Below are 16,475 nucleotides of genomic sequence, written 5' to 3' on the forward strand. Positions count from 1 at the left end.
CAATAATCATTGTAAATTATAGATTATTTTGATTTTTACTCTGATTGGTCGCCCATTGCACGTGTCATTGGTCAGTTTCGGACTGTGGGCGTGGCCAGCGAAGTCCCATTCACTGTCAAACCGAGACTGGAGCCAAGTTATGAGAGTCAGTGTGAGCAGAGGGGCACACAAACACACACAAACACACACACACACACACACACAGGATTTATCACAGAACTTTAATCCAGGTAAGTCTGTGATGGCTGGTCAATGTTTACATCTCTAACAGTTACTTATTGTAGATTATTTTACAACATTTCAGTCTTAAAGTTAGTTTGCTGGGTGTCTTTCTCTGCAGTGTGTGATGTTATATTTATTTACATTGATGTTTTGCATGGATGGGGACGTGGCCATTTGCTGTTGATTATAGATTCTGATTGGGCTCCTTTGCATGAGCAGGGCTATAAAAAGAGCAGTTGAGGGCCTTAGAGACGGGGAGACGCGAGGGACGCCGGTTTACTCTTCATCCCCCTGAGATAATAAGCAGGTTTTGATAAGCGAGGCTGATCTGATTGAAGCTCTGCCTCTCTGTTGTGTCTGTTGGAGGCTAAAAGCACAGCTGTATTTCCTGCTGCTTCCTTGTTTGAGATTAGAGCTTCCTGATGGTGTGTGTGTGTGTGTGTGTGTGTGTGTGTGTGTGTGTCCGTCCACTATTTTCATACAGTGACACAAGAAAATTAGCGAGTGATCCTCAGAGGTGGAAAGTACCTAAATACATTAACCCTAATATGCAGGAAGAAGAACTTAGCTGTACTTTTTTATTGATTTTGATTTGTTTTGTTTTACTTGAGTAGTTGATGCTACTGTCTACTTATTCTCCGCTTTATTTTAGATGGAAATATTTTTTATTTGCAGAGTTTTCCATTGTTTTATTCCTAAATTTCTAGTATTTCTTTACAAAACCTCCAAAATTCCGGTCGTGCCAATCTCTAAATTTGTGGCTTTCCATTACTGATGCGTTAACGTGTATTACATCAATGATGTCACCACAGTACAAAGTGTTTTTACTTCAAATACTTGAGTATATGTTGATGCTGTATCTATTGACCTGTACTCAACCACGGCTGACATCAGGGCTTTGATCAGACTCCGCATGGTCAGCATGAGAGCTCTGTATGATGGACACATACAGTGCATGCATTCATACTCATTCACCCTATGGGGGACATTAACATCATGAGACAACCAGTCAACACAAAGACCTCAGTCCTCTCAACACCATTTATGTCCTAATAACACTGAGATTATAGATGATAGATATTCCTAGATGAGATCAGACACACAGGTGCAACACACATGGGTGCAGAAATGAGGCCTGTGTGTGAAATGCTGACGTCGGCGGTGTTACTCTCTGACACACTGATGGTTACAGTGTTTGCATATGAAACGGAACCCACAAATACAAATGCCTGCTCAGTCACATGACCTCACTGTTTGTCTCCATACTGGGACATCATGCACTTTCCTGGCATCAAGGCGCCGCACACACGTCTGGACTATTTGTCACTTTACAAAGCTCAGTCATCCCTTCCTGAACCTTGCAATTTAAATGAATTGCTCGGGGCTCGTGCAAAATCCTGACTGCAGCTTCCAAACCTCAGACAGCCGCAGACTCCATTAAATGTGTGACGGCGCTCTCTTGTTTGCCTGGTGAGGATTATAAAAAGAAACAACAACGCCTCATGTCTGTGGGCTCCTTGGAAAGTTGTCTCCACTGTGACTGAGATGTCATGCCAAGTGTGTGTGTGTGTGTGTGTGTGTTTGCGCGCCTGTTGGTCAAGTTTATGTGACGCATGCAGTACATCCTGTGCTTGTAGCGGTTGGATCACTCTACACCCGTTGACCTCCTGTGGCTGTTTACTGTTGTGTTACTATGTTGTCTAATGCTGCCCAAAGAGGGGCGATACAAGCTGTGCTGTGTGTGTGTGTGTGTGTGTGTGTGTGTGTGTGTGTGAGAGAGCTTTTCCTCGTCATGTCTGGGATGAGCTCTGTTTTTCTACACAATGCATGTCAGGAAAGGTTAGAGAGGTGGAATAAATGGATGAATGAATGAATGAATGAATGAATGCATGAAGTGGCTCTCCGTCCTGGTCGTGGTAGATCTGGATTGGCTAATCCCACTTGATTTGACGTTTCAGCCTGAATTTGCTGACGATAAGCACCAGTGTCAGATTGAATCAGCGAAGTGAAATCAGGCTGCTGACCTGTGTCCCATCATTTTCCTACAGGAACCAATGAGTTTGTAGCTTGTACACCGAGACCACAATACAGATATGATGGTGTGTGTGTGCGTGTGTGTGTGTGTGTGTGTGTGTGTGTGTGTGTGTGAGTGTCTCTCACAATCTCCCTGGCTGACGTACGCTACCTAATCCAGTCTGGAGGCCACATCCTCAGCTGACCCTTCCTGGTCCCATTGACCCAATTCACACTATTACAGACCCAACAGGAGAGCATTTTATCACACACACACACACACGCGCCTTCTCTGGAACCCCCTTTATATTTGCCTCTTCCTATCCTTCTTCCCTCTGCTTGATGGATTTAGCACACCACTCCAGGCAGCATCACTCTGTCACTCTATTGTGTTCTCTCACAGCGCCAAGATCCTCCAATCAGCTTCTGTGACACACATACACACACACACACACACACACAAACAAAACTTTTTTAATCAAAACCTTGTTCCTGTTTTGGCTGCACTTGTTGTAGTGCTGTTATTGTGGACACAGTTTAGAGGAACAGTGGAGGAAGTAATCTGTTGAATCGGGGAACGGTAGGTTAACGACAAAGCCTGCGTAACACACACACACACACACACACACACGTGCTTGCACACACTCTTTTACCGGTCCTAGACGACTTCCTCATATTGTCCAGCATGTTGATCCAGGAAATTCAGTGTGATTGATTTCCCTTTCGCTCACATCAAATGTCAACGTGTCTGTTTTTGGAGTTTGGTTTCAGTCTCTGTCGTAAACACACACACGCGCGCCCACACACCCACACACACACACACACACACACACACATACACACACACACACACACACACAGTGGTGACTTGACTCAAAACCACAGGAATGTAAAAGTGATGCCACAGGTTGTTGATGTCACAGAGTATTTTCACTTTAGGTAGAAGCTGTACTTTTGCTCTAATACACTCCAGAGGAAGAGATAGAGATAGATTCCAGTGGTAGGCCATGGTGTTTGTTTGTTTTGTACAAATAGCACAACTCAAGTCACACATTTGCTGACCTGAGTCTCCACTTCCACTTTGAGACCTCTGACTTGAGACTTCATCCGTCTCTGGGTCCCTAGTGGGGGATTTCCACTTCAGCTAAAAACACACAAGCGCCCGCACACCTGACTCCACCCCCAACTGAGCTCCTAAGCCCCGCCCCTCTCCCTCTCTATATGAACGGTCCTTCCTGTTTTCAGAGGCGTCTTCTGCACGCCTGAACGGAAATGAGTGCTCTTGTTTTCTCTTGGCTGCATTGTTTGCGGCTTCAGCTGACCACTGCCATGAGCGGCGGCGGCAGCGGCGGCAGCCACCATAGAAGGATGTGTGTGACTGAAACGCAGATTAGGAACTGATTCACTCTGTAAATGATAAACAATCCTGGAGGAAGCTGGTTTGACTGGCATGCAGCCTTGGCACCTGCAGCAACATTCCAGTTTGAGCTCTGGGCTGGACTTACTGGCAGCTGTGGTTTTAAACAACAAATGTGTTACAAATTAAATGCCTTCATCCAGAAATGCCCCACAGCTGACTGAACACTTACAGTACGTGGGAGTTTATGTGATCACACCAGCATGTGTGTGGTTAGCGTGCATGATATCAGACGAATTCATCGCATGTGGGAGACGACAGCACTGTCATGGCAGGGGCTTTGGTGTGTACTTTGGTTGGTGCTGAATGTAAAGCTGTGTGTGTGTGTGTGTGTGTGTGTGTGTGTGGTCAAGGTTGTATAAACCCACAGATAAGTTTATAATTGTAAATGGTGTGCAAGAGATGTAGATCTTCCTATCAGATGTTGTGGTGCAGCCGCAAGAATGTGTCTTAGATTCTTCATCAAATATAAGTGTGACAAACAGACTTGGTCCGTTTATTTACGTCTTTGAAGGCAATTAAGAGGAAATTAAAAGGAAATAGTAGAGCTCAGGTCAGGTCAAGCTCTGATGCTCAATAACTGCTCCATAGATTCTATCATTTCTGCGATCACTGAAGGTTAAGGTTCAGAATGGAAGAGTGGCGATGATGTAGCTCATCATTTCTCTCTCTCTCTCTCTCTCTCTCTCTCTCTCTCTCTCTCTCTCTCTCTCTCTCTCTCTCTCTCTCTCTCTCTCTCTCTCTCTCTCTCTCTCTCTCTCTCTCTCTCTCTCTCTCTCCCTCTCTAAATATAGCCTCCTCTGCCCACTCATTCTGGCAGAGAGGAAGTGACACTCAGGGTTCATGTGTCCACTTCTACACTGAAATGAGTTTCTCTTAATAAGGTTAAAACCAGAATCACCTGAATGTGATTGCGTGCATTACAAATAAAAGCGCTACCCAGAAAGCGCGAACATTACAGGCAACAGACAGAGAGCCGATGATACAAAGATGGAGACGAAGCGAAAGAGAGAGCGAGAGAGAAACTGAGACACGGAGGCAAACGGAAACTTGTGGTCAACCAGGCGACATTCAGCTGCTGAGGCGGCGCTGTTGGCAGGCTTTAGTAGAGCTACGTGTCTGAGGGATCACGCCTGAATCCATCATACGGAATCCTTTAAGTATACAGCCTGTGGAAGGATTGCCAGTGTGTGTGTGAGAGAGAGAGAGAGAGAGAGAGAGAGAGAGAGAGAGAGTGAAGAAGCCTCTGGTGACCCACGAGTCCAAAGTAGAAACAAATACGAATATGAGCAAAACACACACTGTTCATACATCATGACTCCCTCACAGTCTGACACCTGCACACACTCACTCACACACATGCACACACACGCCACACACACGCCCATAAGCAAGCAGTCACTCGATACTCTCACATGAGAGGAAATAGACTCAACAATGAATCCAGCTTGCCTGTGACACACTCACACACACTCTCGCTCTCTCGCTCTCTCTCTCTCTCGCCCTCTCTCTTTCTCTCTCTTTCGTCCTGTCACACAGTCTTTACTCTGTAGTTCTCTTTCAGCGACTGCGTGTGTGAGGCTGCTCTCTCCCCGGAGCTGAGAGGGTGAGTTTATGTTGTTACGTTGTTGCACCTGTTAGGGTTTGATGCTTTGTTAGTTTGTTTGTTATTGGTTTTGTTTTCTGCCTTTGATGTTGGTTGGTTTGAGCGGCTCTGATCTTTTAATACAAACAAGATTTTTAAAAGACCAAAAAGAAAATACCTATCATGTCTTTATCTACTCCTCTGCTGTGCTGATGCTGACATGTAGTAGTTACAAATGTGTGTGTGTGTGTGTGGGGGGGTTTTGATGGCCTATAATTATGACAAAGTGCATGTGACATTCCACGTGGAAATGTACTATTTTATATGTGTGAACCAACAACCTTTCCCACGGTCATTTTGGTGGTTGCTCGCATGCGTGAGAGTGTGTGAGATGGTAATGCTGCAACACCTGCCTACCTGCTGCCAGAATGTGTTGCATGTGTGTGTGTGTGTGTGTGTGTGTGTGTGTCTGTGTGTGTGTGTGTGTGTTTGTGTGTGTTTGTGTGTGTGTTTGTGTGTGTGAGTGTGTGTCTGCCCACATTTACGGTCTCTTGGTGTGACGGGCTGCACCTACACGTCTGATGGAACACATTTACCACCGGACCAGCAGTTTTAGATTTCCTGTCTGTCTCTTTCTCTCCATCATAGGTTGTTTAAGGCCATCATGAGTGTGAGCCATCACCAACACGGCCCCCTGGCTTAGCTCTAACAGTGTGTGCAGGATGGAGCCGACAGGTGCGTAAACACACACACACACACACACACACACACACACACACACACACACACACACACACACACACACACACACACACACACACACAGAAGCATACAGAGTTACTGTGCTGTTTTGAACTAATCACACTGTTTCACTGTGTTATCAGCAGGCTCCGCTGTTACCGAGACAGAACTCCGCAACTCTGTCAAAGCTCTCCTACCCAAGGGCAAAGACAGCCAGCCGCCTGATCAAGGTTACAGCATAGGTAGAATAGGTTTCTACGTCTCTTCACAAGTAAATCTGTTTATCTCAAGAGCTTCCTCCACCCAGGGCAGCTGCTCAAAGAGCTCTGGCTAAACCCCCTCACTCAGTGGAATCTTCAGTTATGTCAGCAGGTTGAAGGCCGGTCACTTGTTAGTCACCGGAAATGTGTTAAGATCAGCACTGTAATGGAGAAAAGTGTGACACGTTAAAGCAAATTTGTGTTTACTGCTGTGGAAATGTTGATGGTGTGTGTGTGTGTGTGTGTGTGTGTGTGTGTGTGTGGGTGTGTGGGTGTGCGTGTGTGTGTGTGCAGGCATGCTGAGGTGGACGCTTCATCAGAAGGTTCAGAACAACCCTGCCAAAAGCTTGATTCTGGTGCAAGTGCTGGTGAACGAGCTGGAGAAGGTACAGAGGTCATATGGACTCCTTCTTACTGTCCATCACCTCCATTCATTTAGTGTGTGTGTGTGTGTGCGCGTGTGTCTGTGTGTGTAGTGACATGCTTTGTGTTTTCTCATGCGTTTTCTTTGCAGGCTGAGAAATGGGACTGTCACAAACACATCATCCCGCTGCTGCACACACTCATGTACGCCGTCATTCAGGTACAGTAAGCTGTGTTTGGCTGTCTTTTCTTTTTGCTCTCTGCTCTCTCAATCAAAAGCCTCAGATTTTTTCATGCTTTAAATAATACATTAAAAATACAGTCAATACATGTTTTAATTTTTGACTTTTCAAACTTTTCAACTTATAACAAAATTAATTCTCCTCAGCATATGAGAATGTCCAACATTCAAACATTTGATATGAATTAGAATGTACACAACATACATTGCACAGTTCTTTGACGTATATAGGAAGAGTTAATTGCCCGTGGGGGGTGGAGGCAACTGTATAATTGTATATTCCAGTAAAAGGAAATATACTGACAACAATAATAGACAAGTGATAATTATCAGTAAGTGACAAGCTAGGTGAGGCCATGGAGTTACCGATTGTGACGTGATCTCTCCCTCCCTCTCTCTTTCTCTCTCTCTCTCTATCTTGCAAATAAATGTGTGTGTGTCTGTGTGTGTCTGTGTGTGTGTGTGTGTGTGTGTGTGTGTGTGTGTGTGCGTGTGTGTGTGTGTGTGTGTGTGTGCGTGCATGCTGATCTTGCAGACAGCCTACATTCCAGATGAACTGTACAAACGGGTTTATAACTTTTGTAAGCGGCTCCTGACGTTCCCTCAGCCCTACTGCACCTTAGGCCTCAACTACACCAGGCAGACCAAAGCAGAGCGCTCCACTCCAGGTAGAACTGCAGGCTTTGTGTTTGTGTTTGGGACTTGTGTTTGTATTGCAACGAGCTGATTGAGCCTCATCTCCATCTGTGATATAACTTCCTTTCATGTTGCTCATCTTATCTGCGCTCACAAACACACGCCGGCCATCAACTTCTCAGCTCTCACCAGCAACAAACACAGAATAGAAGTATGGCTTTAATTCATCTGTTTTCTGTGCGCACGTTTTGTGTGGGAGTCAAATGAATTCAAGGGCGTTTCCATCCTTGGTACAATGTTTTTGACTTGCGGGCATGGACCAAAACAGTGCTTTGGAGGGTGTGGCCTCAGTCCAGTCATAAACAAACTCTGGAATGAGATCTCAACTAGGTTTGAATCAACAACAGGGAGATTGTACTGATCTGTACATCCAGAAAGTGATAGGCATGTCCTGTAAAGTTGAAAAAGGCTGTAAAGTTGATGTACGAAGCGAAATGAAAATTCAGTCCTACATTTTGGTTCACTGGCACAGAGAGAGAGCAGAAAGTTCAACATCTGAGGGTCGAGCAAGGAGCAACTTCACTGCTCCCATTGAGTAAAAATAGATGACACAGTAAGTATTTGATGTGTGTCCTAATTACTAAATAAATTCAATCAATCAAATGTAATGAATGATTCCTAACTAACAGCAGCCTATTTGATGTGTTAATGAGCTCATTTACTATTTACATAACAAGCTCATCCTGCAACATCATTTATTTACCTCTCCCCTTCTTTTTAAACATTGCTTTTCCACATCGTTTACAATTGCATTATTGAACTTATGGACCACCACTGAAACACACACTATGGGTTTCTATTTCTGTGAGTATTAGAACTCCTGTAGCTTTTTTTTGCCTCTTCAGGATTACGACAAGAATGGAAAGAATGGAGGAAAGGTTGACTGAGACTCAGAAGGCCTTTTCCTTTTGTTGCTAATTTCTCCTGTTCTTAGTTTGAACTGTTTTTTGAATGTGAGTTTAAAAGAATACTATTGTAAATCTAAGATACAGAGATGCCGCCTGTAATATGTGAGCACATCAACAAACTACTGTAATGTCAACAGTTAAACAGTTGGGTAATGTCTAATTACTTTGATAGACAAAATAATAATTTCCGATTGGCAGCCCCAAATGTTTGCCCACAGGCATTCATTGTTATTTATAAATGCAAACCTGCACTGCAAACTGTCGTTTAATGCCAGTTTGTTCCACAGGTCTTATGTATCAGAGGATGGTCATATCTGAGCAGAGACTAAGGAACGAGTACCATCCCTTCCACGAGAGGTAAGTCGGCTCGTACGGTGGATCAATTATTGCTTGTTTACGTCTTCGCTAGAAACTTAAGTGTCTAAGTGTGATCTATGAATGCTCATTTCCTCATATTGCTGCATTCTCACACTGGGTGGCTTTGTTAAACTGCCATATTCCTCTTCACATCCAGCGTCGGTCATGCTAAGTCTCTCTGTTTGAATTCCTGCAGGGTTTTCGTGTTGGCCGACCCGGAGGTTTTCTCTGGTTCCTTGGCGCAAGTCGTGTCGGGTGACATTGAGGCGTCTTCGTCTGGGTCAGGCAGAGTCCTCAGCGTCGTGGATCACATGTGCAATGTGGTCCGACATTCCATCCAGGCTGCTTTAGGCAAAGAGCAATGCCACGGAGGCAAACTGGCTCAGGCCCTGAAGGTAAAAAGCAATTTGTTTGGCAGCGTTCATTCTCAGTTCTCACACACTTCCTGTTCGCGTCTTCTCCTTGCAGTGTGTGGTCCCCTGCATGTGCTATCACTGCTATTTTTGTGCGCCTCAGCTCTTTCGCGGTCTATTTTCATCTCATGAGTTGACCTCAGGCTTGCCCAACCTCTAATGTTGTCTGTCAAACTCTGGACTGTAAAACCTTTGCACTGCACGTCCGCAGTTTTGGAATGTGTCGGATTGTGAAGTTTTTTTTGCAACTTTCTGATTACAGTGTATTCTTATATAATGCTACTCTGCCATATCAATTGGGTTGCGCATTGAATGACTGTGCTCCTTTTCCAATTCAGCATTAACCGCTGCTGCACCTGACTGGACAAAATGCAAATGTTTCTGAGCTGCCACTGGTCTCTGCTTTCTCATTATTTATTTACTCTTATTCTCTGTGTGTGTGTCCAAGCTAAGATTCCAAACAAAAGCCCTATTCAGATGGCAAATGTGTCTCAGGCGACATATGCGAAAATCACATTTCCGTGGGCCCTGTGTGATAGACCACGTCAACAAACGCACATTACATTACATCATTACATTACGGTCATTTAGCAGACGCTTTTATCCAAAGCGACTTACAATAAGTGTGTTCAACAAAGGTAGATAAAAGAACTTCAGGTCACAACACCTTGTCACGCACCTTACATAAGTGATTGATCCTGATCCAAGTGACGTTGTGGGCCTAGAGTATGTTGTTGTTCAGATTAGTCATTGATTAGGTGATGGCCCTGGATTTGAAAGGTTGAGTTAGGTGTTGGTTGGTCTGCTGGGTGGAAGCGTCTCCTGGCTCTGGTCCTAAAGTATCACCTCTGCAGCCCGCACACCGCCGACCCTTCACCCCTTTGCTATCAATACATAAGTCTTTATGTGTTTATCTTCCTCTGTGTTTGTGTGTGTGCCTGCATGCGTGCGACTGCCGAACAGGACATGGGTCAAGAAGTTGAGCCGTACTTTCATGAAGTGTTGGCAACTCTGGAGCAGAGCGCCGAGGAGGGCGGCAGAGGGGAGGCGGGCGCGCTGAGAGGCCGTCTCCAGCAGCTGTATAATGAGATCGTCGCCACCCCGGACTCAGGTAGGAGACGCAAGAGACCTTTGCAGCGTAGACGTTGGGAGCTGAAGTCGATCAAATGTTTTAGATGAACCTCAGTCAAGTTTATTCTCCGTCTATCTACTGGCTTCTGTAACCCAGCCAGTCCAGCCAGATCTCTGTGTTTTTATATTTTGCCGGATGTCTATTTCCGTGGCATCCACAATCATCACAATATCCCTGCTATTATGATAACAACTATCCATCGGATGGACATGATCCCTCTTGATCCCAGCTGGGAGCCTGCAGGGATGGACAGGAGGACTCAGAGGCAGGAAGTGAGGGGTGTTTGTTTTGAGTGTCTTTGTGACAGTTTTGGTCTTTTCCTCTCTTGCTTCCTGTGTGTGTGTGTGTGTGTGTGTGTGTGTGTGTGTGCATGTTGCAGAGCCATTGTCCCGTGGATCACTGTGCGACAGCCCTCTTCCTAACCCAGGGATGAGCTTCCACATGTGGACGGAGGATCTGGATATCTGTGAGTGTATCTGAGCACTGTGTGGGGTCTGATGAAGGCTTTTACTACCAACAAGATGGTAGTTGTATGTTTCTTACATTTATTTCTTATCTCTTTTCCTGATCTGAGCTTAACTACACCTGTTAATTGTCCATCATGTGATACATAAGCTTGATAAGATCTCAACATTGGCATTTTAGTTTTGGAGACGTGCAAAAACGTCAACAAGTGCTCCTGTATCTGCATCCCAATTGAAATCCCTCTTGAAATCCTGCTGTTGAACACACAAACAACTATACATTCTAACCAATAGATGAAAGGAAACGCTTGAAATACTCTTACACGTGAGACCACTTTCAATTAAAGAGAGTAGTGTATCACAAACCATGTGACTGAGCTCTGTGTACAGTCAGAGTTCCTATCCTCAGGACAGTTGCGTCATATATGTGCATCACCACAGCTTTGCTGTCAATGAAAGCGTTGATAGCTTGTTGACCCATGTGGCTCTGTCCTGCATAGCATCAAAGAAGCGTTAAATCTTCAGGCATCACAAGACAGGGACTGATCAGGCCTGTGGCTCCGTCCCCGACAACTTATTTTGCCATTTTTGTTTCTCTGTGTGTGTGTGTGTGTGTGTGTGTGTGTGTGTGTGTGTGTGTGTGTGTGTGTGTGTGTGTGTGTGTGTGTGTGTGCATTTTGACAGCTTTCAGTGTGTTGTCAGTGATTTAATGACTCATGTTGAACTCTTGACAGGGCAAGTGCTGGGCAAGTGGTTTCGCTCAACTGTCAGCAGCAGCAGCAGCAGCAGCATGGAGCAGGAGGACTTTGAGCTGGGGGATCTGGCCAGCGACCCCACGACCCCTCGCTTCTCTGTCGTGTCCACCGACAGCGGCATCGAAAAGGACCTGCCCCCCAGTGCCGACCCGTCCCCAACAACTACCGATCCGGCCAGCACAGGCGCATCGGGGGAACGGTGCAAAAAGTAACTCCAGCTCCTGTTTGTCAACAAAATATTTCATTTTATTGCACAAAAATGTATCCACCCCAAGCATTTCTTGCTTTTTGATTCCATATTTGCCGTTTCCAACAGGCATTTTTCATTCTACATGTCAAAATTACATAAGAGTTGGTTGCAAACTTGGCCAATGACAGATTCCATGTTATTGTCATTCATTCCCAATTTCCCAAATTACAAATTTCCCACCACACAAACAATACAAGGTGTATTTTGAAGCTGTTGCAATGTTTTAGTGCAACAAACATCAGCCCTTACCTTCATTTGCTGCAGCACTGCTGCACATTGAGTGAAAACAGGTTCATTTGTAGGCACTGTGTCTGTAAGACAGTTCACATGTATCATGCCTGAGGCAACACCAACACACACCAAATTCTTGAATGTCGTCTAACCAGGAACAACTTCGCTCATGTTCACCTCACACTCACTATTATGTCACACTACAAATATTCCGGAAATACAAAGTCTTCCATCATCTGAATTTCAACAAACTCGTTTCTCATTAATCATCCCATCCCGACCCATCCCTTAAGATGCACCTACACGAATATGTGACTTAACTCCTGAACGTCTCCCTCTCCCAGTGAGCCAGAGTTGCCGAGGCTGAAGCGGAGTAAAGGCTTCAAGATGAAACCGTCCGTGAATGACAGCTTAGTGCAGATGCAGGACACCCTGGAGGACCAAGCAAGCTTTGGAGGGGGAGGAAATGGAGGGAGGATAGGACGGACAGGGGGCACCCTGCAGAGGCGGTCTGGGATGTACACCTCCTTCTGCAAGCCACAGCTGAGGCACTATACGGCCAGGATAGTGGCCTTGGGGGACGACAGGATACTGGGACAGCTGGCGAAGGCTTGCTACGCTTTCAGGTGAGGGACCACAAAGGACAAGAAGCTTGGCTGATGAAAGTTGGAGGGTTTTGTGGGGCGGTTATACAGTTATTAATGTGAAACAAATGATTTTGCTGAAAGGACTTTAACAACCTATTACTTACAGAGACAGATAGTAGCAGGTACAGTGTGTTTGTGTTGTGCGCAAAATCCAATGCACCACAAAGGACATTCCTAAGAAATTTCAGTGACATATGAAACAGGAACACGGAATAACCAGCCTGTAAACAGAGACTCAGAGAGACACAGAATCACGACTCAACACTGCTGAACTCTCACACATCTTTTGCTTTGTCTTTTTAGGATAAGGGAAACGAGGAAACTTTTTCTGACAAAGAAAGTCAGCCTCCAGTTTTATTACATCCCTGTGTGCGTTGACCCGACTCCCATCTCTCCAGTTAAGGTAAAGCAGCTTCCTCTTCACACTTTCACTTGTTTATTCCCCTGCTGGTGTCATGCTCAGCAAAGGTTTGGTTCCTCTTTGACGTTCCTTTCTTTGTTCAGGAGAAGCTGTCCAAGGGGAATCCCTGCACTCTTGGTTCCTACCTGGGCATGGTGGATCCGTGGTACGACAGCAACATTAGGTCTCTGGGTCCCGTATTGACCAACTTGGCTAAAATGGTAGGCTTCCATTCAAAGCTTGCATGTACAGTGTCTGACAGGATGAAAGAGTGGAAAGCTTGAGATGTATTATCATGACTTGTATTAGGATGTCAACATACTTCCTGCGTTGCATCTGTGCCCCAAAGTCTCAAGTCTCAGCACTCACATCCACAAGTCAAGACACAAACTCTCTAAACGTCTGGTTTTGAGTCTTAATCAGGTCATAATATACTCGACACCATGGTGATAAGTCAGATTAACCAATTTGTGGATGTTTTTTCTATTATCCTCAAGATTCGACATACAATCTGATGAACATAACACAAATGTGACTGTTTTATATTTGTCCAATATTGTCTATCTAATCTTTTTTGAGTGAAAAGGCTCAAATCCAACTGAAGTCTCAAGTTGGTGGCGTCAAAGTCAAAGTCTCTAAGTGGAGTTTGATTGACACGTGCCCTCACCTCTGGTCTGCAGTTCATTTCGTCTCTTTGACTTAAACACTGAACAAGTTTCTTTAACACAACTTTCTGTTTCTTTGAGACACTTTGATCACAACACAGGAAGTTGCACATCTCTCTCTCTCTGACCCTCTGCCTCTCTCCCTCTCTCTCTCTCTCTCTCTCTCACGCAAAACTTCTTTCAAACCACATCAACAGTGATTCTCAGTGCAGAGGCGCCTTGATTGTCACGCCAAGCACTAAGCCTGAGAGAGGAAGAAAAAGTGTAGCGTAGACTTGAATCTGCTATTTTGCATTTTGAGAGGAAATTGTAAGACTTTATTTATCCATATACTGTAAATCCGGTTCACCTGTTCTTCACTGTTGTATTCAGTTGTGACAGAGATGCCTTAAAGAGACGCACCCGACTCTTAGTTGACTTTTGTGACACTAGATGGTCCCTGAATAGTTTGACCAAAGACAGGATGTGGCTGCAAACACGGTGCAGCCATGCAGGCTAATTTAACGCAACTGTCTGTCTCTGTAGCAACAAGCAAACCCAAAGCAGACAAAGGAGTCCTTCGTGTCTGATGTCATTTCCTATTACGTGCGCGTTGGACGGCAGCCAGTTCACTTCACCATCTACTTCGTGAAGGTGATTATGAAACATTCACCTGGAAGATTTTTGTGTCTAATTAGAAAAATCACACTGTAGCTAAAATGTATTAAACCAAAAACATATAAGACGATAATATGTGTTCTCTGTCATGTTTGCCTCTAGATCTGTTTCTGCAGCACGACAGCGCAACCAGTGGAAGACGTGTTTGTTACCAATCTACAGGTCGACTTTCCTGAGTTTCAACACATGGCAGCCTCAGTTAAAGGTGAGTTACGTGTGTTTGCACTGCTACAGTGTTGGCTTGTGCACGTTGGAGCTCATGTGTGTGTGTGTGTCGTACAGGAAAGCAGAAGAAGAACTCGGGAGAGATGCCTGGAGCTGTCGTCTCCATGAACTACAGAAAAGTGAGCTCCTCTTTTATGATCCAAACGCCTGGATGCTCAAATAGATTGACAGTGACTGGAAAAATTGCAGAGAAATTTCACTTTCCCAACCTCTGTGTGTGTGTGTGTGTGTTCCAGGTGACATTAAGTGGTCGAGACGTTGACAAAGGACTCTCAGTCATGATGACAGGCGCTCAGATCAGTGCTGTGCCTCCCAATGAAGCAGAAGGTTCAGTTCTGCCTCTGACATACTCTTTACTCAAAGCCAACACACACACACACTGATCCTCGTTCATTTATCATTGGTTGACTTCTGCTCACTTCTACCTTCTTCATTTGCTCCTCTGATCTCTAGATCTGAATTGTTTGACGCTGGTGTTAAATGAATCTCAAACAAAAAGTAAAAATGTGGTGAGTACAAAGAATTCCTCTCAAACACCAAACCTGACAAAGTCTGTCCACATACAAACAGCTTGTTATACAAATTGGTGTAATGTACAAAAATAAGGAGGTTATTTTCTTTGACATTCACAGAAGCCAACGATTCGGATGTGCAGCATCAAGATTCGTACGCTGGAGAGAAAATCTTTCAGCGTGACACTGGACAAAGACAGTCGCAGGAGGTTCAGAGATGTGCAGAGGTGAGAGAGGGCGGCCTCAGACATTTGACAGCCAACCAATTACTATCAGATATCAGGAAGTCTACTGGTGCTTGATGGTGGATTGAATGGATGTGCTTACTTTTGCAGTGTTGAGATCTCGCCGTGCCTCGACCCAGGATACTCGCTGCATAAATCCATGGACTCCATATTGAACCTCGGAGAGGAGAAAGACGCCGGACTGAGCAAATACATGAGCAAGGGACTTTCTTTACCGATCAACACATTTGCTGGCATCATCAACTGACCTCTCAGTGTGATGGAACAATCCCATAATGGAGGATTAGAGCCATCCGTGCTGGATGGGGATCACCTAAAAGTTTCTGTGGTTTGTGCCTCTATGAGAACAGAAAACCACAAGAGAAGAAGAGAAAATCACTTTTGGATCATACCGAGCTGCTCTGAACGTCAAACTGGTGATGCTGACATTTGATTGCAGAAAGAGAAAAAGCTGAAAGCCAAATTGGAACTCATACTGGTCGCTAATCTCACAGGTGATGGAAAAACCATGCAGTCTGTCTTGGCTGGTTGCACGGTAACAGGAATGGAGTTTAAAAACACTGCATGGAATATCTAAACGCGTGCCAGTGTTCATGAGGAACGTACTGTGTGCACTTCAGACTCTAATAGTGTCTTAGAAGAACACAGCCTGCGACAAAGGCTGTCATGGAAAGACAAACAGGTTACTCTTAGAAAAGGTATGACTGATAACAAAGCAGGGTGACTTCCAGGAAAAAGCAGACAAACAGGATCAACACTGACAGCCAAAATGCTAAACTGAAGCCAGGGTCTATACTTTGGTTCATGTTGCACAGAGTTGCTACTGATGTGAAGAATTATGCGATATCCCACTGGGATCCACTGTATGTGTTTATGTTCGGTCTCTTCATTGATGAAGAGTGGCACATGAAAGCTGCTGTACAAGAGAGGATCATCTGCAAAACATATGACAGTTTCAGAGCTAAAAGCCCAAGTCCTGTTTTTTTATCATGTTTTTTTGATGGGTCTTAGAAAAATAAATGATCACATTAAAAATAAAAGCTGGCGATTAAGAGGACTGACATAAAGACCATAAC

The 16,475-nt window shown here is 44.8% G+C and overlaps 1 protein-coding gene across 5 annotated transcripts; it reads left to right on the top strand.

Moving 5' to 3' along the window:
* The first annotated feature begins 134 nt into the window (after window positions 1–134).
* Window positions 135–16,401, top strand: pik3r6 (phosphoinositide-3-kinase regulatory subunit 6). 5 transcript variants are annotated; one of them, XM_076171052.1, is made up of 21 exons: window positions 135–230; window positions 5,886–5,972; window positions 6,122–6,220; window positions 6,533–6,624; window positions 6,753–6,821; window positions 7,378–7,510; window positions 8,734–8,803; window positions 9,000–9,198; window positions 10,180–10,327; window positions 10,728–10,814; window positions 11,547–11,775; window positions 12,393–12,674; window positions 12,999–13,098; window positions 13,200–13,316; window positions 14,286–14,393; window positions 14,520–14,622; window positions 14,700–14,761; window positions 14,879–14,969; window positions 15,096–15,151; window positions 15,275–15,381; window positions 15,490–16,401. In XM_076171052.1, the coding sequence occupies exons 2-21, from the start codon at window positions 5,960–5,962 to the stop codon at window positions 15,644–15,646; spliced, it is 2,322 nt and encodes a 773-aa protein (XP_076027167.1). In that variant the 5' UTR covers window positions 135–230; window positions 5,886–5,959; the 3' UTR covers window positions 15,647–16,401. The 5 variants fall into 5 exon arrangements, with proteins under 5 accessions (XP_076027167.1, XP_076027169.1, XP_076027170.1 ...); XM_076171054.1 differs by having other exon boundaries at window positions 6,125–6,220; XM_076171055.1 differs by lacking the exon at window positions 135–230 and adding an exon at window positions 4,323–5,258 and having other exon boundaries at window positions 6,122–6,208.
* Window positions 16,402–16,475: the final 74 nt, after the last annotated feature.

This window comes from Genypterus blacodes, unplaced genomic scaffold (genome assembly GCF_046128005.1).
Source record: "Genypterus blacodes isolate CSIRO-AG114 ecotype Tasmania unplaced genomic scaffold, CSIRO-AGI_Gbla_v1 ptg000240l_1, whole genome shotgun sequence".
In the NCBI taxonomy this organism is placed as follows: Eukaryota; Metazoa; Chordata; class Actinopteri; order Ophidiiformes; family Ophidiidae; genus Genypterus; species Genypterus blacodes.

Excerpts from the sequence above, each read along its gene's own strand:
- pik3r6 (XM_076171052.1), top strand. Across the intron at positions 9,199-10,179 it reads AACTGGCTCAGGCCCTGAAG|GACATGGGTCAAGAAGTTGA; the intron begins GTAAAAAGCAAT and ends ACTGCCGAACAG. Across the intron at positions 10,328-10,727 it reads CGTCGCCACCCCGGACTCAG|AGCCATTGTCCCGTGGATCA; the intron begins GTAGGAGACGCA and ends TGCATGTTGCAG.